Source organism: Pseudochaenichthys georgianus, chromosome 12 (assembly GCF_902827115.2).
Source record: "Pseudochaenichthys georgianus chromosome 12, fPseGeo1.2, whole genome shotgun sequence".
In the NCBI taxonomy this organism is placed as follows: Eukaryota; Metazoa; Chordata; class Actinopteri; order Perciformes; family Channichthyidae; genus Pseudochaenichthys; species Pseudochaenichthys georgianus.
In genome coordinates, this window is record NC_047514.1 from 17,725,506 (window position 1) to 17,748,557 (window position 23,052).

Consider the following 23,052-nt stretch of genomic DNA (forward strand, 5'->3'; position numbering starts at 1 on the left):
ATTAGCTCAGGCTCCTCTGGGAGAGGAACCAGAGACACATGGCCTCTGGGACACACTTCAGATAAGTAAGACTGGCCAGAGGAAAAGGCTGCTTGATGTGGGGGATTAGGAGACACGAAGAAGAGAGAGGATTTTACTCCAATTTACAGCGGATGTTTGAGTGTTCAAGATAAAAATCGGCAATCAGCCTCAGAAATGTCTTTCAGAGAGCAAATCAATTTGTGGTCAACCAAAAGAGCTTTTGAAAATGCACAAATCCACTCTTGCAAAATTACAAACATAAATCAGAACTGCTGTTTAGAGTAATTTAAGATCTGGCTATGACTGGAACTGTATCTAAATTCCATATCGGTTTCCCCCCCCCGGAACATAATTAAAATATTGTATTAGCTGGAACACAGATGTCAAGTAACTAAATATCGCCACCTAGAGAACAATTCATGAACTTTAAGTGTGATGTTCATTAAGACACTTGGTAGTTACAATTATATTTTTATTTTAAGTCATACTTTAAAATATTATGATTAAACACGTTTGATCATACTTCATTACCAGCCGGTGCATAGAGAAAATGCAGATATAATAAGTTATTAATAAATGTATCAAGTGATGTGCTGTCCGCTAACATGAATAATTTGGTTTGACATTTTCATGCTGATAAAAGAAGTCACATCAGATCTGACAAGGAGAATAAAATAGCCCATAGAACCATAGATATAATACAAACAAAGGTCTAACACACCTTCTATTGAACACGAACACACTCCGGTTAAGCCCTCTGATACAATTGTTCTGGCTCTGCTAAATTTAGCTTTGAAGGTAAAATGGAATTGCAAACATCTTATTTGCTTAGCTTTGGATATGTTTGCAGTAACACCAAGGCACAAGTGGAATAATGCACAGCTGAAACAAGCTGTTTAATCTTAAACTACTTCAAGGGCTGCGTCAGGAGGTAGAAAACATTTGAAATGTAAGGTTTTAACAATGTGACATGTAATAACAGTGTTTACAGACTTGTTAAATCTCTTTGTGGAATAGGCTACATGATATTCCACCTGTTTTTGTCATAAATAAACACACACAATAACATCCTTCTGCACAGTACGAGGTGCTGTAGAATATCCTTAATTAAATCAAACAAATAACCCTTTGTTACGTTTTAAAATCTTAAGGCATTTTCATGATTTTAAGACCAAATATACCGTAGTAATTTTAAAAAGGCATTATCAAAGTAATAATAAATACCACACTGACAGAAAAAAAAAAAGTTATTCAATTAAAAACACCTTTTAAAACTGGATTCGTCTGACCCCTGAGAGGTGGACAGATGTCCCGGGATGTCACACAGTGTAGTCCAGCTCTGCTTTCAGGTTGGTGTACATCTCGTAGATGGCATCTACAGTGGCAGTGTAATTCACCAGAAACTGACGCACATTTGCAAGACAGTCCTCTTCTTTCACTTCCTCTCCTTTTGACAGAGCCTTGAGGAAGTTTGACTTGTATGGAGCTGCATGTAATGCTACCTGCAACGGGGAAAACATATCATTTAGGCTAACAGTAATGTAGAGGTAAATACAGGGTTATTATTACCAAGAATACAATATAATACTATAGCAAAGAATAAGATGGACAATTATTACAGAAACACATTATGTAATGCAACAAAGCAGGATAATCTACAGTATGGATTGGTGTGGTCAGATTTTGTCCACTTTTCTAAAATATTTCCATAAATTATTAAGAAAAACATAAAGAGACATTTTCCTCACATGGAAAATCTTTTGTACAATCCAGCCGTGGTATCTCTTCAGCGCCTGTTCATATGCTCTGGTGATATTAACCCGAATTAGGTTGGGGTTGTTCTCCTCTCTTTCTCCATCTGCCAAACTCTGCAGCAGGATCTGTATGAAACGGAGACCCCTGCAGGAGAGACAAAGCATACCTTTGTTTTAGTTCAGCAGCTGAATATTCAACATACAGTATGACATAACATTAAGCTTATGGAGTTTTAACCTTTTCAGCCACATCAAAGCTAGTGTAGCTCCAACTTTAGGCCACTCTGCTGCATGGGCTTCTCGCTCTGCCTCCACAATGTCCTGCAGGGTGACGTACTTTGCAGGATCCTTCATGTAAACTGCTCTAATTTTCTGAAAAAGGCACATTGGGGTTGAGTTTGCACGTTACATATTTGTGACAGTGCTATGAAAACACACCAGAGTCCTAATAGATCTGTATCTTACCATTATGTTGCCATTAATGTCTGATTTGATGACTGAAAATACGTTTGATCCCAAGCAGTCTGAAAGAGAAACAGACATTTGAGAGCAAAGCAATAAAATATGAATGACTTCATCACACAAGTCCCTGGCACAGAGGGGAGGATGAATACAGATCAGCCTTTACGTGAATACACGCAGAGGGAGGAAAATGCACAATGAGGCCAATGTTTGCTCTGCTCAGTGTGTAAACAAAGAGTTTCTCTAGGCTAAACAGCTGGGTCCGACCCCTCACCGTGACCCAGCAGCAGCTCCACTTCTGGTATGTGTAAAATAACTACGATTTGACGGGTCACTTGAACGTGTCATGAGGAACAAGTCAGCCTTCTATGAACTGTGACTGCGATAACACCAACAGTCGCCTCCAGCACTAAAGTTTTATCGAGTTCAAGTGGGGGTATACTCACCAAAAAATTGAGGAATATGAGACACAGCCTCCAAAAACAACTTTGTGTCTATCGCCTTGTCAGGAGGCAGGTCTTTGAATTGGTTATCCAGTAAAAGAGCCATGGTCCTCCTGCCGTGTGAGAGCGGTTGCAACGAGCAGCTTTCGGCTGAAAAAACCCGGAACTCTTGTGAGGTGGGTGGGGGAGCTCCGGCAGCCCCTATCGCTTTCCTGCTCCTCCAACAGGTGGGACTTTAGACATGGGCGTGTTAATACCGCTGTTTGTTCATCACACAAGTGCACACACACAAGACAATGAGATATTTGAGGTATGAATTATACTTTATTAAACCTAAGGCAGGAATTGTTTTCAACCACAGAGGCAGTGGCAGGCTAGAAGTTACAGGATATCAAATGTCAGGGTTGAAACCAGGGGTGGAAAATAACTGAAAACATTTGTATTTTAGCTTTTGACAAATGTACTTTAAAAAATATATTTTGTAATCTTAACATTTTTATAGCCTAGAAGGATTTTTCTTATTTAGCAATCCCTTGGATTAATCATTATATTAGGTTGAAACAAATATGCAACATATGGAAGCTCATTGCTGCCAGTGAGAGCAGGCACCAATGAAATTCAATATTTTTTTATTAAAAAATATATATCTTGCAAGTCATTATGATGATTGACATCCTCAAAATAATGACTTGGTATCTCAAAGAAGATATTTTTGATATAGTACGTCATTATTTCAGGAAGTTTATCATTAAAATGACTTTAAAATCTTTAAAGAGGAAATAAGACGTTCTTCTTTTACAAACGAAAGCTGGATTATTAAGCAATAAAATGCACAATTCAGCAGTTCATTACACTCAGAGGTTTTTCCAAAGATAACTTGGTCTGGTATGACCACTAGTTTATAGAGGCTACAGTTGGATAACTTTAAATAGAGGTTGAAGCATAATGGACTGAGTTACTGGAATGTTACATCATTTTGCATTAAGAACATCTGTCCACATTTATAATTAATTGTTAGAAAGTAACAATACTTTTGCATGGTCAAAACATCCTGAAAAAAAGATGCAGACATTAGTTTTTTTAATTAAGTAATTAAAAAATATATATATTACACTGCCGAGACTGTGCAATGCAGTTACAAAACAAGCTCGTAAGCAAACCATGAGAACGGTTTTGGTCCAAAACTAAAAATTACTTTTAAAATAAAATGAATACTTTAATGGTGTAATCATCTGTACTGAAGATAGTTTGAATCATTTTAATAATCCTCTTTTTGGGCCTTAAACCTGTTCTCCATCCAGGCAACCTATTGAGAAAGCTTTTCTACAGCTACTTGAGTAATATTTAATTGTCGTTGTTGGCGTGTGAAGTGTTTTCTGGTTAGCTTTACACCCCTGGTTGAGACTGATCTGGCTCACAACAACAAGTGAAACATAAGACCCGATTTCTACTCTAACTTTAAGGGCACATTAACTTCAGTGATTGTAAACCATAGCTGTACGCATGTGACCACAGGTAGCATTGAACACACTGGAGTTAGAGCACCACGAGAGATCACAGGTTGCCCCATAACTCACGGCCAGCTGAGACGTCCCAAACCTCAGAACAAAAGTTAGTCTGCGAGGAGCATCATGTTAAACAAAAGCTTATGAAAATAAACATTAATATTTTCTTAGAGGTATGACACACAGTTCATAAATAGAATAGCATTTGGATTATTTTGATAAAGAATTACATACATACATCTTATATATTTGCATAACGCTATTAAAATTGATTCAAAATGGGTTTCACAGGGGCCATCGAAGCCATCTCTGTGACACACACACACACACACACACACACACACACACACACACACACACACACACACACACACACACACACACACACACACACACACACACACACACACACACACACACACACACACACACACACACACCACACACACACACACACACACACACACACACACACACACACACACACACACACACACACACACACACACACACACACACACACACACACACACACACACACACACACACACACACACACACACACACACACACACACACACACACACACACACACACACACACACACACCATCAGAAGTATGGCTGTAACATTATAACTCCAATAACTACTGTCTCTTTGCTGAATCCCCTGCTGGAAGGAATGAAGGTGAGACCACCGTTTGTACTGCTGGCCTTACATGGTGCTCTATGCACTGAAGCTACTTTCATAATCACCAAACAAACATTTGAACTCTAAGCAAGTGGCATCACAATGGTTCAAGACTAAAATACTGTCATTGCATCTTAAAAACATTTCAAATAAAAAAGGAAAATAAACAGATGACAATGGTGTGTAGATAAAGGTGTATCTATATGATGACCTCTATGTGGAAAAGTACAATGTAGAAGGCTTGTTGTTCTTTGTATATATACACACACACACACACACACACACACACACACACACACAACATTGCACTTTTGGATTTTGTGTGGATTAAACTGTTATCTCTTTGTGAGGTTAGGAGGAGTAACAGATTCTATCCTACAGCTTTAAAGGTGTTTGTTTACTCTGATACAAAAATATCACAATAATGTTTAGATTGGTCTGTCATTGTACATGGTGCATCTTGTTTTTTTAAGGAATGTACGTAAATAATTGCCGCCTAATTAGAAAAAAGTGTGTTAACAATGATTAAACAAAAATTAGCGGTATCTAAATAAACTATTTTGGGTGCATCAGGAATGTCTTTGGATTTTTAGTTAGTTATTGTTTTCTTTGGTCGTCACAGTGACAAGTTGCTTGGCAGCTTTGGCAATGTCATAGGCACACTGGATGACCTGCTGAGTGACCAGCTGGATGTCCGACGGGCAGGGGTTGTGCTCTGCGGCCTTCTGGCACTCTCCGTGCAGTCGGCTGGCGCTGGACGTGAGGAGATACAGAGACCCTCGAACCGTGTCCGAGGACGGCCTCTGTGAGGGGGAAGGAGCGATGATGGAGACTTGATAAGATGACAACCACCATAAATAAACCCTCATTGTAGTCAGCAGGCTGTGTGTGTCAGTAAACATAAAAGCAAAGTAATCTGATTAACTGTACATGTATAACTAAGTCATGCAATGAACAGGTCCTACCTTGTCTAGACAAGTCATTAAAAAGGTTCCCTTTGGCTGTTTTCAAACAAAAAATAAATCCTTTAATTGCTCGGGGGAGGGATTTGAAGCTGTGGGTCAGAGTCATCTTACCTTGGGAAACAGGGCGGCCATCTCTTTCACAGCCACGCAGATCTTTTCTGAACAAGGCAGGAAGCTGAGGGAGATGAAGACAAAAGGCTGATCAACCACTCCTGTGCCATTTATAGATACAACAATGCTCAACAGCTAACATGTGACATTACGAGAAAGAGCAGCCTGAGGCAAGATTCCCTGTGCCAACAGTAAGCACTATGTAGAAATACAGCAGACTGCACATTTCGATCACATTTGAGATGTTTGCACAAACTTATAACAATAATGACTGCTTTTTGCACAGCTCTGTAAACATTCAAAATGTCTGACACACTGCCCATCTACTGTATTTGATTATGAGCAGACATATAGCTTGGATGATATGTGTCATCAAAGCAACAAAAAAAAGAGCAAATACAACACTGGGCTAGCAGAGGCTTCAAAGTAAACAGCTGTCATCAACATCATGACTTGTACTCAAAGTGAAAGCAGTTTCATTTGCCCGGAGAGCCCAAAGCTCTAACCGAAGGAGCCAAGAATCACACTGAAAGCCGACATTAGGCCCCGGACTCCTTGGGAAAAGCACTTACTGTCGTTTCATTTATTACTATAGTATGTGTGCACATTAGGGCCACTAACAGAGATCAAATTGAAATGATGTTTTTTTACCAGGAACCACTTTCTTTGAATTGTAACCCTTGAGAATATCTCTTAAATGGTTTCGATTTAAAAAACTTGAAACTGAAGAAAAACTAGGATCGGGTAAAATGGACAACATCCAATATCTCAAAACATCATGATAAAAACCAGGAAAATATTAACAGTAAATTGTTACTGTAAACAGAGACGGATGAATAAAGAAAACCAGTTTGACGACACTAACTTGCTGTGGATTTGACCGGTCACAGGGGAATAGATGGTCATGTGGTGTTTCCTGTCAGCTGCATTTCAAGAGCCACTGTTTACCCCCAGCAGACACACTTTTCAAGACAGAGGCCACGCTATAAAAAGGCTCAAATGACTGAGAGCTGCTGGTTTACTATAAAACCACAATTACCATTAAATCAGATGTTAATAAGTCACTGGTTAGCTGGCTATTATGATCTAAACCCATCATAGTTCTGGGCCCTGGGGTGAACTATTGAGAACAGCTGACCTAGAAGCAGCTTAAAGAGAATGAAATACTATTTACCAGAAGTGGTAAGTCCTACATGTGCAAGTATCAAGCAAGTCCCAAGTCACTGTGGTGAGAGTCAAGTCAAGTCATACAAAATTCTGATGAATAAGCCCAGTTTCCGCATTTAAAATCAGTTAAAAGACAGTGGTTATGAAAATCGATTTAACCCACACTATGATCTTCATTACATACACAGTTAATCATTTGAAATCTAATTTAGACCGATGACAATCATATTAGATCAATATTAACCCTAGAACTGCAGACAATATAGCGAGGACTCAAAAAGTCTGTTCAAAAAGGCAGAATTCCAGGTAAGAAAATCATATATGGCATTTGCCATTACACATATTTAATTTAAATTTCTGTTAACACTAGAACCGCCAACAGCGTCAGCGCCTACATAGATATCATTTTCAAATCATTTAATTTGTTCCTCTTCATAATTTCCTTATAAACTAAGTAGGACGGTTTAAAAGTCACTTAATTGGGTTAATTTTGAAATTGCTTCAGTTTATCATCAAAACAGATCAAAAAGTTTAGATTCATTTTACAATACATCAAGGAATGATGCACTTCTACAAACAAAAACAACATAATTAAGACATTTAAACAAACTACTAAAACATTATTCAAAAGTTTACAGTAACTTCTGATAATATAACACAGGGGACATTTTCTCTCTCCCTCGCTCTCTCCTTCTCTCCCTCCTTAAACTTAACGTTAGCTTTCTAGCTAACACAACACATTCACGTACCTTTCTCTGTGGGTGTTTTTGTAGTGACGAATGAAGTTGGATGTTGTGGTGGTCGTGTCACTGATCTTTATGCTGCAGACCCTGCATACCGCTGTTCTCTTCTTATTACCGTCATCGACAACATAATCCTTGAATCCAAACTTCCCTATTGCTGGAGTAACGCTAGCCGCTGCCATGTTAACTGACACTCCTGCCTTCTAGTGGGTTGCCAGGTTTGCGCGCATAACGCTATAATCACCCAATCACATTTCGAAAAAACTAAACGTAATATCTCAATACAAAAACAAACGCAAATATTTAATTTTAAAAAGTCAAGTTCTTTCAAGTCATCCGTCTCAAGCTTAAGTCAAGTCTCAAGTCATGAATACCAAGTCAAAGTCAAGTCAAGTCTTTTATCAATGTTAGTCAAGCAAGTCTCAAGTCCACAAATATGCGACTCGAGTCAAGTCATGTGACTCGAGTCCCCACCTCTGCTATTTACTATTGACAGGCAGAATGACAGAAATACAGCCATGAAAAAAAACATAAAGTCTATGCTTTTATTACAGCATGTAAATGAATAAGAAGGTTTGTTTTTGAATAGTTTTCTATTAGTCATAAACTACCTTTCATGCTTGGTCTCCTGGGCGGCTCTCAGCAGCTCCTGAATGTTCTTGGTGATCTGCTCCGTCTTACAGATGACGTCCTCTGTGCACGGCAGGGTGCCATCATCCTCACCCTCCTCTCCATGTGCCACTGATTCAGAGGATGGAAGAGGGCTGCTGCAAATAAAAACAGAGAATGGCTTTATCACAGCTGACACATACAGACAACGTTTATATAATGTATCTTGACAAGCCATCACAATTTGGGGTTTATAAGGGGCTGAATGAACTAAACTCTTGTGAAAAACCAAAACCGCACAAAAACTCTTTAATAGTAGTCAACATAAAATTAGCTTTTAATGTGCTAGTCGGTATTCAAGAACGAGTTTCATCCATATAGCTACTCAACCATGACTATATGAGCACTACATGAACATCAATGTTAAAGAACAACCAGAGGTGGATGACGTGCGCGGCTCCTGGCTCGGCTCATGTTGACTTTTTATAACCGTTAGCTTTTTTCAGTCAGGAACAAGTTCTAATATGTAATCTTACTCCTGTACAGCCAGACTGTTCAAATCAAGGCCTCTTTTCAAACATCTGTCAAAACTAATATTAGTCTAGCTTCCTCCTCTGTCTTTGTGTGACCTTTAACTTTGAACAGCACTGCTACGATGACGTCACCATTCCCAGAACTTGGATTTCTATGGTGTTGAAAATCTATAAATTGGTTCAAACCATCACAGAGAAAACATTTGGACAGTTGTGTATAAAGTTAAAACAAATGTTCTCACCCAGCTTCCTCCATTTCAGTGGAGTGGTTGGGCGTAGTGTCGTAATCGTTCTCCAGCATCATACTCTGTCCTTCCAGACTGCAGCCCTATAGAGAGATCAGTAAATGTAAACATAAATTAACATCAATCAAATACAGTAAACACTTAGATAACAAAAAACATATTGCCAGGGCAACTGTAGGCACATAGAAATTGGAATCATGCACTTCTGACAGTTCACACCATCAGACATTTGGTTTCAAAGCCGATGAAGAGAAACAGACAGGATATGTAAACCAGGTCATTGCAGTGTCATACAGCTCATTCTGCAGTGGATGCGATTAGTAGAGGCGAAGACATCCTGATGTAAACTGTGGGTGCTCTTACCAGTGTCAATGACTAATAAGCACATTGTGATGAGACATTTTATTTGACTCATTGACATTGGACTCTGCCGGCTGATCATCCAAACAGCTTCCCCAGCTAGTCCAACATTTCGTTATCGCCTGTGATGTTTACATTAGCCAAAGCAGCTCTGTGGAAGCAAAGTTGTTCAGATAACTGAACTGAAGCAGAGGCACTGTGGTGCGTGCATGCAGGCAGGCCATACTGATCAAAAGCAGTTCAAAGACACAGGTCAAGAGGAGAGAGAGAAGGCTGTGGGGTCAAGCAGGGGGGACAGTGTGCACCGTCCCTCGGGGCTGCCTCTGAGCCGAGGGGAACTTCAGTACTTAACCCTTCGAGATCGCTCGTCCCACGACCAGGACAGGGAAGAGGGGAAGGTAGGGAGGGAGGAAGCAGCCGTCCCCAAAGGACCCCTCCCAATCTAGAAAGGGGTCAAACCAAGTTGAGCATACTCTAAAATGAGATGCAATGAATGATTGAATGAATGATTGAATGAAAAACCATCACCAGCCCCAAGCCAGGCATCATGATTATTGTCTCGTGATGACAATCCAGCGGGAACATGAGTGCTTCTGAGCTTACGTTGGTAGGGAAGGGTTGTAAAACGACTCCGTCCTCATGCCGAGCCGCCTCCACTCGGTGGGGGTACTGCCTCGGGGAAGAGCCGGTCTCATACATGGACATGGCGCGGCCGCCGCGGGGCGGGTGTCGACCTAAGGGCCCCTGTAGGTGTTGTTGTTGTCCGCTGGGGGGTTGCCATCGCAGTGTTGTGTTTTCAGTCTGCAGGGAGTTCAGCTGCAGAGAACAAAACATCCTTCAAGTCAGCTCTAGCTGGGGGACGATCTCCTTACAAAAGCTCGGCCACACATTAATAATAGAGTAACACACACACTTGCCTCAGGGAGAGAAACACTTTATCTACGCCCAGTTCACAGTCACCTCTGTTTTGGGTTTCTCACGTTAAAAGGTTTGTTTCTTGAGAAGTGAAATGCTGACACATAAGGAGTTGCCCTTATTTACATTCACAGGCCTCGAAAGAGCAAGGGGAAACATGACTTTCCCCTTAGTGTTATGCAAGTTATCACAAGTCAACAAATGAACAACATACAAAACATTAAATAAGGGATTTTAGAAGCTTTTTAGTTTACAAGTAAGGAGATATCTTGCGGTTCCACTGTTTCAGCAATTACGTTTTGGTAATGAAGATAAGGGACCGAAATGGAAAGTCACTTTTGTCAAATAGAAGCAGTATTGTTATGAAGTAAATAAAGCAGCAGTGGGAGGAGGTACATCGTGTTAACACTGTCTCCCAGCCAAGTGAAGACAGAAAGACACTGGGCTCTGGAGAGCTGTGATGCATATAAGAGAACCAGACTGAATGCTGCCATCTACCAACATGGGTCAGTGAGTGACAAACCTTGTCGTCCAACTTTATATACACTATTTTCTAAGCATGCCCCCAAGATGATACACTTGGCAACATTATCAGGTGTTAGTGGTGACAACTGAGGACAGGCAGCCATACATTAATTCATAAGATGAGTTAGATAAGATATTATTTGAACATGTCAAGGTCAGAGTAATCAACATGTATTTGGTTGAGAGGGTATTACCCCATTTACACTTATTTACTTAGAACTGAGTGAAGGAAAAAAAACACTTTAAACAATCAAGACAGATTAAAATATGATTGCCAAATCTCAAAAATGTGTATTAAATGTCCCTCCAAAAACAGATTTTGTAGAAATATGTTAACAAGTAAGAATAGTCATAAAACAGTCCACAGCAGGGTCGGTGTATTTAAGATTAGGGTTAGTAACAGGAAATTGTTTCTTGACCCAGATACTGCTTTTGATTTTATATATCACTCAGTATTGGATCGAGGGCAGAACTCTTAACAAAGTAGGATATTCTTTAAAACTTTAGCAAGTAACACTGAATAAAACATGCTTGTATAAATAACGCTGAGGCCAAGTGGGGCTTTTTGAAGTTCTAAGCAATAAGGAACTGAAGGGTGAAATGTGACTAGAATAAACCTACAGCAGAGAGATTGGCTGTGTGCTGCCAATGGTGCTGCAGGCCTTCTGGAGGTGTGAGAGGGAGTGAGGAGTTGATAACTCGCCCACACTCAAACTCTAATCACTGCAACATTTAGGTTGTTTTTGGATGGCGACTGCGTGATCGTTCTGATTCAAGAGGATGAATCATCATTTCCTCTATGGTAACTATTTGTTGATTTGTACATGACTAGTGAATCCTCAATCTATTTTAGACCACAAAGAACTATCAAATCAGATCTTGTTTGCCTTTTCACTGAGCAGCATAGCAGAGGAAGTCTGGTGATTGTTGATTATTACCACAGGAATTCTACCCCACCCAGAATCATAGCAGACGTTTCAATATCAATACATTTCAATATTTCCGTATGACCTTTTTATGGCATCTTTAACAAAATACATCTGGTATTCTCTGCAACTCAAAATGTATGCACTGTAGAACTCTATAGGGTAGAGGCAACGTCTGACACGTGGAAACGGGCATGACCCGAACATATATTACTAATGTTTGTGGGTGAAATCAAATAACTAAATGTAACATAGATCAAGTTTTGCACACACCAACTAATATGTTCAATTGCTTAAGAATAAAGAGAGGCTGCAACACCAGCATCAGAGAGGATGTAAATACCATACATCCAGTACAAAGTGACATCTAATTATGGCTATTGAAATATCAATGTGTACTACCATCTAATTAAAGAGGTGGAAATTAAACTATGAGGGCATGTAGAGTTTGCAAAACTGATCTACAATAACCAGTTTGCTTATGAATGAGTGTAATTGACGAACCTTGCCCTGCATGCTCCGCAGCTCTTCACTGAGGTGACAGTTGACCTTGAGAAGCTGCTGTATTTTGGCTTCCGATGCAGTGAGGGCAGTCTTCACCTCCATGAATTCATGCACTGTGATTGGTCCATCGGAGAGGTCAGATGACTCTGAGCTCTGCAGCAGACAACATTTGATGAGAGTTGAAATGTGAATACAATTATGTTTTTAAAATATGTGAACAGTCAATAAAAACATGAACCTTGGTCCTTCGGTCAGTGCTGCTGTCCCCACAGGTGGCCTCGTGCACTGGATCTTCATCTGATGCCACACTGTCGTAATCAGGCTGGTCATTATCCTGGCTGTCACTGTTATGGCGACTGTCTATTCCCTGAAGGATCAACTCCACGTTCTCTGAAGGCAGACCACCAGATCAAAGCATTAGAGATCAAACAGGCTACAAGCAGCTGTATAAATCACAAAGCTAAAGGAACATATTTCTTTCCATTTACTGAATCTTTAGAACACCCTTGACTTTAAAGCAGTCTGTGATGTGTTTGCATTATTTACAGCAGTGTTTCTCAAACTTTATCATACCAAGGACCACTTAACCAATAAAAAAAACACTCGCGGACCACCTAACTCCACAAATATCCAAAAAAACATCGATTTTTACAAATCGCCTGAAAATGGTACAAACAGACGGCAACATGTGTGACGAAGGTGTTGCGCTGGGCTATATCATGCAATCAAAAGTGAAACTTAAGCTCGCTCCATTGCGGAGATCTTCCCGTGAGAGTGCGGAAAACCTAAATGTATTTATTTATTTCAAATGTGAAATGTTACCAATATACTTACTGACCCTGACCACTAGGGGGCGCTCACGGGCAACCAGTGGTCCGCAGACCACACTTTGAGAAGCACTGATTTACAGAATGCAGTTTTAATTAGAAAAAGCCCTGATCTGTTTTTGGCCCCGTTTTTTGCACAAACATCCGTACATATGGTTCCAGTTGGCATATATAACTGGAACCCACATGCTCCACTTTGATATGCAACTAATTGCAACTCTTTATTCTTAGTGTTTATTACTGTGTGCATGCTAGTGAATATATTCACTTCCATAAAAACCTTAATAAAAGAAAACAAAAAGTATAATAGCAAGGAATTTCAAAGTTGGTTATAAAAAATAAACAGATAAATTGTACCTTTGGGACTGTCGCAGGAATTACCCCACTGCCGCCGTTTAGCATCAGTGAGAATATCAATAACCAGGGTGGCAAATTCATGAGCACTAAAGCGTGCCAATTTTTGACGACCCTGAAAAAAACAAAAGATTTAAAAATAAAGGCTGCACTGTTGAATCAAGTCTTCACAAACACAAATAAACACAAGGCTACATTGGTGCCATGACTTGCCTGGTTCCTGGTGGATGAGTACTCTGGATTGACCGGAAGAAAAGGCACAACGGTGGTGTCTGTAACCAGTGTGCTGTGGTTCTGAGTGGCCAACCACACTGTACAAAATATAAATATATTTAAGATATACATAAAAAAAAAACTGGGATACAAATAATTAGGGATGTAACGATATACTGAATATCGCGGTAAATAAACGTCCAAATACCGTCGTGAGACTGAAAAAATCTACTTTAATAAAAATGTTAAACACTTTTTTTTGCAAACTACGGTTTGGAAACTATATCATTTCCTTTTGGAGGGCATGCATAACACGGCATAACACCAGAACCTCGCTGCGGGGAAACGTTGGCGCTGTTCCGAGTTTGTTCTAATCTGTCAAAATGACAGACTGCTTTCAGATTTTTCCGTCATTGTTAAATAAAATATTCGGTTAACGCGACCACTGCTGTCTCGGCAACATCAGTACCAAGCAAGAGAGTTTTTTCCAGAGCAGGGGATATTGTAAATGCCCAAACATCCCAGCTTATAAATACCTGGAAATGTGGACATTCTCATATTCCTAAAAACCTGTCTGATGATGCTGAGTGAGTGACTAGTGAGTTTGAGTTGAGTTACTTGAAAAACTAAAGTGAAACTTGATTTATTTTATTGCAGGGTCTGATTATTAAATGTCCTTGTTTATTTGTGAGAAGCACAAAGAAAATGCCTACTTTGTTTGGTAGTACTATAGGTACAAAAACACTGGTTTTCTTGTTCCAGTCTGTTACTGTCACTTTGTTTTTGACACTTTAAAATACTGCTATCCTACTAGAATTCTGTACAAATCAGATTTATTATGTAATAAAGAAACATTTTCCGAGTAAAAAAAATGTTTATTGAAAAAATATTTTTTTTATTTTTCTTCTTCTCCTTTATTATTCAATATCGCGATAAATACCGTACCGTGGACTTGTTATCGCGATATTATCCTACCGTGAGTTTTTGGTATCGTTACATCCCTACAAATAATGGTTATTTTATATTTGTTACACTTCTTGCAATTTCACCTGCATCCGTTTCTCTTCTGTCAACTTCATCGTAAACATCCATGGCAAGTTCCTCAAACTGATGGTTACTCAGCTGGAAAGATAATAAAAGAAGAAGTTGTCACACGATTGAATAGAAAGAAATGCAAACCTTGCATCTGATGGAATAACTACTGGCTGCAAATTCTTAGGTTGTCCATTCCAACAATAATCTGTATGTTACTATGTAAATATCTCATTTCAGTTCTATTTACCACTGCAATCAACCCACTACCACACAGTATTCTACAATGTTACAATTATTTTATAAATACTGCTTACTTACTTATTTTCCATGAATGTGTAGGTCTGTACATTTATTTTACATACTATGTACATTTATTTTACATACTATGTGCATTCCTTTTCTTATCTAATAGTGTGTTATTTGTATTCTCCATCTATACTGCTGTAACAATGTACATTTCCCCTCTGTGGGAACAAAAAAGGAATTCTGATATCTTACCGACTGGAGCTTCTTCTTTGCAGCTTTTGCAAACTCTGACAAATCCAGGCTGCTTTGGGCAGAAAGAAATATTCAAACCAACTTTTTTTGCTAACAAAATTCCACACAAACAGGCAAACAGAAACACATTGGAACAGCATACTTACTCATTTCTAATCCATTATAAGAACGCAGCATTGGACAAATAAGTATGAATGAGTCCAAGTAAAACCTTTAGCATAGACAAGCAGCCAGTAGCTTGTCAGTTTGGTTTTTGTTTTAAAAAAATATATCAACAACTTAAAACATAGCTATTACCTGTCTGCCATCTGTGGAATAATGAAGTGTTGCCCATTTCTGTGATCTACAATGAAAAGATAATAACAGAATATCATTATCAAAAACCCATCAGCTCTCAAACGCCATGCAGCAGCAGCAGCAGCAGCTGCTAGGCTCCTTACCTGGTCTTCTTCCACAGAGGTAAAATGTTAAGCGGTCAGTGAGTTCGTACTGTATCTCCACCAGCCTCTCTGCCAGATCCTGATGCCCAGCTTGTCTGCACACATTAGGAATTAAAAGGTCATGATTCAGAAATATTGCTCTGTGCTAAGGCTACCGAATGCCTCAGGTAGGTATGACCAGATTTAGTGGAAACATAGTTAAAAAACACAGTACATTTCTAATGGGGTAAAACTCTGGTAATGTGTAAAGTAATAAGCATACAACTGAAATAGGTGTGGTGTGATAGCTGGCCATTCTTAGACACAAAGCCTCTTATCCCAGAAAAAGCAGGAAATAAGTGTCTTACTTTGATTTTTAAGTTAAACAAGGCAATGTTTCTAGATCTTTTCTCTCTTATATTTTTTCCTATCTATTCTTTATTTCTTGGAGTTTTTTCAATCTTTAACAAGTCCTCGAGAACAACTTTTCTTGAGAGTTTGTCTTGCCTCAGTTAGTCATACTCTTATTGGATTACAAGACGCTGACAGAATGCCACTGCGTCTAATGTTCAATGTTGTGCAAGGCATGCAAATACTTCAGCCATTTTAGCTCGAGACGGTTTCTCACTATTTGTTTTCCTACTAGTTTCTTCCTGTGTACGTTATTTCCTCATACCACCTGTATATATAAATAGCCCACATTTCACACACACTTTGTGTCTGTGTACCATGCAACTGCATTCAATCTCCGAAAGGATGTGTATCATTTCCTGCCACTAGTGAGCTGGGCTGAGCCTGTGAGAGCGGTGCTTGCAGTCACACTAAGGTTAGTCATGCAGCAGCAACAGTGAAAACTTCAAACGTTTTTTTTTTCATACACTGAGAGACACAAGCACTTGCACAAAATAATGGTTAATGGAGGTGGCCTGTGAACTAACTATGGCTTTCAATACACTTCAATGCTTTAAAACAGGGGTGTCCAAACTTTTTTCACTGAGGGCCACATACAGAAAAATAATCGAAGGGCTGGGCCACTCACTAGAAGTGAGGTTTAGTGCCTCATAAGTGAAGTTATAAGTTAGCTAAAACAATCAATTGTAAGTCAATTATGCTTGATACAAAAGCCTACATGACAGCTTTCCATAGGGTTTCATTTATTTTGTTAGCAGCTCATTCCTTAAAACAGAAGCCTTAGATTGCTTATCATAAGAGGAAATAGGAAGGTTATATGTCAAGGTTGTTATGTAAATAAGTTATTGGGATTTTATCTTATCAACTTAGATTTGTTAGAACATATTTCCAACCTTAATTGACTGAAAGTGGGCTTATTAACACATGAATACTACTGTGTAATATATGTTTACAGATATGTTTAAGAAGTACAATTCAAGACAAGCTCAAGCTTAATTTACTGAGGGCCGATTTAAAATGGCCTGCGGGGCGCATTTGGCCCCCGGGCCGTAGTTTGGACACCCCTGCTTTAAAACGATGAGTTCAATTTTGTGGCAACTCTAAAATGATAATGATCAGTAATATTACATTGTGTTGTTACAGAGTTCCCACTGCTCGTACTTAATAAACATTGTTTAGAACAATAAAGTAAGAGATAAGCCTGTGGTTAATTAAAAACATTGGCCTCGTTTTACCTTGCATAATCGATGGGGGTCTTTCCACTGGAGTCCAGAGCCCCCGGATCAGCTCCATAAACTGCCAACAGTTCTGCTTGTAACATTTGTCCTGCTTTTGCTGCTATGTGTAGTGGAGTGTTGCCTTTCTCCTGTTCCCCCCCAAAAAAAAACACAATGATGAAGCATTAGCAGAATGTCAATGTTTACCTCACAAAATGTGGTTTTGGTTTTTCTGCAACACTTACTGGGTGGAAGAAGTTGGCCTGTGCTCCCAGAGATAAGAGTCTCAGGCAGGTCTCCAGGTTTCCAGTCCGAACACTGGAGTGCAGTTGCTGAAGGGAGATCGACAAAAAGTTTGTTTTATTCTGATTGTAAAGTGCATCTGAACAGTGCTGGCTTCAATAGATGCACAATCCCAAAACGGAGTGACATGAAATTATCCTTATTAATTTGACTAAAAAGTGATTGAACTGCAAGTGAAGTAAACACAGGGAACATGTTTAAAAAGAGTTGTGGAGAAAAGAACATGTATCCTTCTAATGCAAAGACTATAGACCTAGACGCACTTTTCTCTTTTTAAATAACAAGATTCAAGAATTCAGCTTGATCTGGAATTATTTGTAAGAAATAATACAGAATTCAGATCACAAATACAATGGGAGATTGAAATAGAGGGAGCTCTCGCACAACTTGAGGTTGGACAATTAGGATTTACTATATACAGAGGCATAGTCTGTAAATAAACATGGCAGTATGTAATAGAAGCACTGAATGCTCAATGCTAATCTATAAATGGGACAAACCATTCTGAAATGTAAAGGAAGTGGTCACATATATCATAGACCAAAAATCTAAAAGCACTTGCTGTGCAATGGGGAAGTACGAGTGCAACTAGTGGTGTTTAGCATTATTTTGCTAAAGCACCATTGGTTGCTCTAGCTTATTCGCATGGGACCTATTTCGGTTATCATTGCATCTAAAAAAGAAGTCAACACTAAACCAAAAATATATACATTTCTCACCTTGCTGAGGTCTTTTGCAGTAACACTGTCATCCTCCCGACAAGGCATGCGATGGACATACACCAACATCTGATATTTGCCCTTGATGAACTCCGTCTTGTTGGGACTGGAAACAGCAAAAGATGCTTAGATCAACAATTAAAAATCTATGTTCAAGTGACAAGCATAAATCAAGTGCAAGACAAACAACCAACTAAACATATGCTGCATATACTGCTGAGGACCTGATTTCTAATATTTAAAATCACACACACACAACATCTGCAAATCCAATATACAGTTTTTGATGGCAGGAAGGCAATTACTCAAATTAGTAGACCTATAACACTACACAGGATATCTTTGTATCTCCATTTCAGATCACCCTACTAATGTTAGCATTTGGGTTGTACATTGTTGAGGACATTCACAATTAAACTCAATATCTCATGTGACCAATTTTGTCTCTGTTGATACCTTTACAGACACAAGTACAGTATACTAAAGACAAAAACAATTGCTAGCTGTATATTTAACATAAATAAACACTGGAAAAACCCATGTCCAAATATAAATAGTAGAATGCTTCCTTGTTTTGTAAATGAAGGAAGTTAAAGAAGCTGCTGGCTCTGTTTGACCAGTCAGCAACTTGCACAACTGCCTTGATAGTTCTAGTACAATAACAGTTTTTTTTACATGAGCCAAATGTAGTCATAGTTCCTATGGACGAGACCGAGGTTTGTTCCTGAATCCATGAAAAAGCAGTAGTAGAAACACCCAATAAGACTAAGATTGAGTATAACTGCCTCCTGTTTGGTGAAATGTTTTTGTCTGTTGATTGAAAGAGTTTGCTCTGAGTGTGAGGGATAGACTCGGGCTGTGTTTATATGTGACTGACTGTTTATCTTTACTCCACCAGCCAGACATTGGACCAACACAGTGTTTATATCTGGCAGTGGATCAGGGTCTCTCACTTCTCACATTTTATTTTTCTTGTTATGCCTTTTGGGTTAAAAAAAAGAAAGAACACTTTCACGATAAAGAAAAAGCTGTATACAAGAGTTAACTTTCTTGCATAATCAACAAATGAATCCCATATAGTTAACATGCATAGGATATTGTTCTTGCATTAAACTGAACATATATTCAGTTTTGTATATTTCCATTTGCATGTTAAATAATAAAAGTCATGTCAACTTGAAGTTACTTGGGAGTGACTGGCCATGAGTCATGTCCGTTGCACAAAAGGCCAATTATGCATGTTCACTGACCTTAAATATGAAAATCAATGTTGCCAATAAAGCTTTTTATCAAAAAGTGCAAACAAGCATATCAAAATCAGCACTGATGCATCAAAATCCTTAAAAGCACTTACTGAACTCTGTCCTGGGGGTTGGCTTTGCGCTTCCCACTCACAGAAGAAGAAGGGTCCAGAAGGCTATGCTCCCATATGGAATTAGCTCCATTACCATACAGTGTCTGGACCATCTAAAACATGAAAGCACAACACAGTTTACCTGAATGCATCAACATCTACAAAGCACCTAAAACACAAATACAGTTTATCAACTGCGATATCACACCAGGGATGTATTGAGTTAGTTTAAAAGAAAGCATCAGTAGAAACTGCACATATAAATGTTTTTTTTGTTGCAATTTTTTATTGTTGTCTTTTGCCAATTCATCTGTAAAGAATATTGAAGACAATTTATGTTATGAATTTATTCTGTGTACTGAAACTGGACTTTGATGTCTTAATTTATCCCATTTAATATTATTAAGGTATATTTTACTCATACCATGCAGCCCTGAACAAATATATACATAGTAATTTAATACTAATGTACTAAAAATACAGTACTAAAAAATGAAGTAAGATAGCATAACAATACAATCCCATACACAAATTAATAGTAATTTAAGTTAAGGTAAAGGAACAGGTGGAAAATACAAAACACAAAATAATGGAAAGTCAACATGAAACCTGAAGGACACTCAAAGTCCTGAGAAAACTTGTGAGAGACAGAGGAGTAACATGACGTTGTCTTCTAGTCATTTGATGATGTGTCTGACTGTGCAGCCATTTTATTATCTATTCCACTTGGGATAAATAGATTATCTCCCATAATTGCATCTATATGTGTTGGTGTATGTGGGGGGGCCAATCTCCTCACCTGTAACTGCGACGATGGCCATGGAGAATGAGTCAGATGTCGAACCTGAGAGCTGTGTCGCCCCAGTCCTCGATGGATGCTGCAGCACTCATCGCAGATCAACACACCCCTGTTCACAGAGGCCCAGCGTGGCTCTAGAAATAAATAAATAAATAAATACATTTTTTTTTAAAAAGGTACAAATGTTAACCTACCAGTCTAAATTAGATGTTCCATAATGTTATCTAACTTCAAACTGGAACATGTATGGTAGTTTATACATTCAAGCCAGACGAGGATATTAGCTAACTGACAGCAACACATAAGCTCTTGCCTCCCAATATCTTCGACACATCCAAAATCACAAGTATTATTGCAACCAGGTGTGGGTCTGCTAGCTTCTTTATAATCAACGTGTAAGTATTAGCGAGTTAGCTTAATAAGCTGCTCAAGCTAACCCAACGTTTGACTGCTTTAAACCATTCAAGCATAGTTTCAGCAGACAACTTAATGTGATTACACAGACAAAAAAAACATACAGGACATATGTCTACAACCGTATTCACGAAAATAACATTTAAAAACGTCACAATTAACCGAGTGGCTAATTGCTAATCAGTTATCAGCGTTAACTAGGTTAGCTAACTGTACGTAGTTGAGTTGTACTAAGGGCTAGCTGGTTAGCTAGGAGGCAGCTAAAGCTAGCTTGTTTGACATCATACCCGGAGCACTGCAATCAGCGCAGACCTCTCTGCTTCGCACTCGCTTTGACATCCCTTGGTAGAAATCCTGAGGGTCCAGACAAGACAAATATTTGAAAGTTAACGTAACAATACAGCTAGACACAGATGAAATGGGATAGCCCGCCCTAGGAGATTGTATTGACCGATTGTAGCAGGCAAAGCTACTGTGATCGTGTGCCTCCCCCCTACTGTTGAACAAAGCAGTGTCATATTCCAATACTTGCACAGCCTCTCAGTGCCTCCTTCCTTCCTTCCCCTTGATGTGTACCCTATGCAACTATATTGTTGTGAATTGGTGGAATATATATAGCCTATTGTATGTGAATAAGTACATCTGGTTTTGGGTGTGTAGATTAAATCATTATTTCAAAATAAATGCAGCTAAAGGGCCTATACTTGTAGAGAAAACATGATAAAGTGCCTTCCAATGGAGAAAACGAGATGCAATTCTCTCCTGAGTGGCCTTAAAACTGAGAAGAGATTATGCAGTGCCATAAAAGGTTGAATGAAAAATGAAACTATATCTTACATTTTATTTAATATTTCATTCATTTTAATTGGTTTGTCCCAAATGTAGTTATCATATTTGACTTGATCACATCATTACTTGTATAGTTGTATAGCATGTACAAATAACAACCTCTGCCTCCAACTTCATGCTATAAATTTGACTTTAGGGTGATTTGAAAGTAACACGTATGCAATTGCACCATTTCTTTTTTTGCAGAGCTCACTGCTTTTTGAAACAATTTGCTCTCTCCAATCACAACATCCTGGGAACATACCTAGCAATCATAAAGATAGATGAATCAGAGATGTTCTCTTGTCATTGGACGTGTCTGCACTATAGGAGGCAAAGTTTGTCCATTCAAAGACCAATCTGAAAACGTGTTACTGTCACTGGGCTTATCATTTCCCTGCTGATGTGGGATTTAGATTCTGTGTCCTCACTGTCACTGCATTCATTTGTGTTGGTGTTAAGAGTGGGATAAGGAAGTGATCTCGTCTGCTGATTGACTGGAGTCAATGAATGTGTCTTCCACCAGGTGGGGACAAGTATCAGTATCACAACTACTCATTGCGTTTTATCCGCTTGTTCTTTCAACCTGTAGAAAAAGGCTCTCAACATACAATAATATGAGTTCTTGTTTGTGTTAAGTGCAGTTCCACTTTCATTTGTGGTATTTTGGGGAAAGTGTCCCCTTTCTTGAGTCTTAAGTTTGGGTTTGTGGTTTCAACCAACAGATGTTGCACCAGAAAGACCATGTTTAATAAAGAAGACACAATACAGTTTAGCTTATGTGAGACGATATAAAAGTGCCTATTCCCTGGATGCCATCAGTACTGCAGCAAATAAACTATATATCTTGGTGTATAAGCCCATTGGGTCAACATTGCACATTAATGAGCAGGACTGACATTTCAATTACATAATTGGCTTTTAACAGGATTTTTTGCATTAATTTGATTAATTAATTTCATTTGGTTAATTAGCTTGATTGGCCTGAAAGAACACTGCTGGCAAACCCTAGGATTTACCACAAAAAAACAGGAACACTCTTTAATGCAGTTCAGTTTAACAAGCCATGGCCACAGATACTCAAATTGACACATTTAATGTCTATAAAACCCACCTATTATGTGCCTAACCATATTCACATTTTTTATTTACTTTATTGGCATGTCCATAATGAAATGCAGTA

At 38.8% G+C, this 23,052-nt stretch overlaps 2 protein-coding genes across 6 annotated transcripts; both read right to left on the reverse strand.

Moving 5' to 3' along the window:
• Positions 1 to 491: 491 nt before the first annotated feature.
• On the reverse strand, positions 492 to 2,898 carry LOC117456079 (glycolipid transfer protein-like). Its single transcript, XM_034095813.1, has 5 exons — positions 2,684 to 2,898; positions 2,241 to 2,299; positions 2,014 to 2,147; positions 1,770 to 1,920; positions 492 to 1,523 (listed from the first exon to the last, which is right to left on the reverse strand). Exons 1-5 carry the CDS (start codon positions 2,784 to 2,786, stop codon positions 1,341 to 1,343), a joined length of 630 nt encoding a protein of 209 aa, XP_033951704.1. The 5' UTR covers positions 2,787 to 2,898; the 3' UTR covers positions 492 to 1,340.
• A 2,159-nt stretch (positions 2,899 to 5,057) lies between these two features.
• Positions 5,058 to 21,560, reverse strand: git2b (G protein-coupled receptor kinase interacting ArfGAP 2b). Of its 5 annotated transcripts, none has more exons than XM_034095785.2 (20): positions 21,329 to 21,560; positions 20,628 to 20,761; positions 19,829 to 19,941; positions 18,475 to 18,580; positions 17,698 to 17,784; positions 17,471 to 17,601; positions 15,846 to 15,940; positions 15,703 to 15,748; positions 15,406 to 15,454; positions 14,922 to 14,994; positions 13,873 to 13,970; positions 13,663 to 13,774; positions 12,717 to 12,868; positions 12,479 to 12,631; positions 10,212 to 10,424; positions 9,961 to 10,050; positions 9,246 to 9,331; positions 8,473 to 8,628; positions 5,952 to 6,015; positions 5,058 to 5,678 (listed from the first exon to the last, which is right to left on the reverse strand). In XM_034095785.2, exons 1-20 carry the CDS (start codon positions 21,378 to 21,380, stop codon positions 5,469 to 5,471), a joined length of 2,220 nt encoding a protein of 739 aa, XP_033951676.1. In that variant the 5' UTR covers positions 21,381 to 21,560; the 3' UTR covers positions 5,058 to 5,468. The 5 variants fall into 5 exon arrangements, with proteins under 5 accessions (XP_033951676.1, XP_033951677.1, XP_033951675.1 ...); XM_034095786.1 differs by having other exon boundaries at positions 8,473 to 8,625; positions 15,406 to 15,457; XM_034095784.2 differs by having other exon boundaries at positions 15,406 to 15,457.
• Positions 21,561 to 23,052: the final 1,492 nt, after the last annotated feature.

Excerpts from the sequence above, each read along its gene's own strand:
- LOC117456079 (XM_034095813.1), bottom strand. The coding sequence starts at position 2,786 with ATGGCTCTTTTACTGGATAACCAATTCAAAGACCTGCCTCCTGACAAG. Across the intron at positions 2,148-2,240 it reads ACATTAATGGCAACATAATG|AAAATTAGAGCAGTTTACAT; the intron begins GTAAGATACAGA and ends TGCCTTTTTCAG. Across the intron at positions 1,524-1,769 it reads TTGTACAAAAGATTTTCCAT|GTAGCATTACATGCAGCTCC; the intron begins GTGAGGAAAATG and ends TCCCCGTTGCAG.
- git2b (XM_034095784.2), bottom strand. The coding sequence starts at position 21,380 with ATGTCAAAGCGAGTGCGAAGCAGAGAGGTCTGCGCTGATTGCAGTGCT. Across the intron at positions 18,581-19,828 it reads AACCCCCAGGACAGAGTTCA|TCCCAACAAGACGGAGTTCA; the intron begins GTAAGTGCTTTT and ends TGCTGTTTCCAG. Across the intron at positions 14,995-15,405 it reads CAAAGAAGAAGCTCCAGTCG|CTGAGTAACCATCAGTTTGA; the intron begins GTAAGATATCAG and ends TTATCTTTCCAG.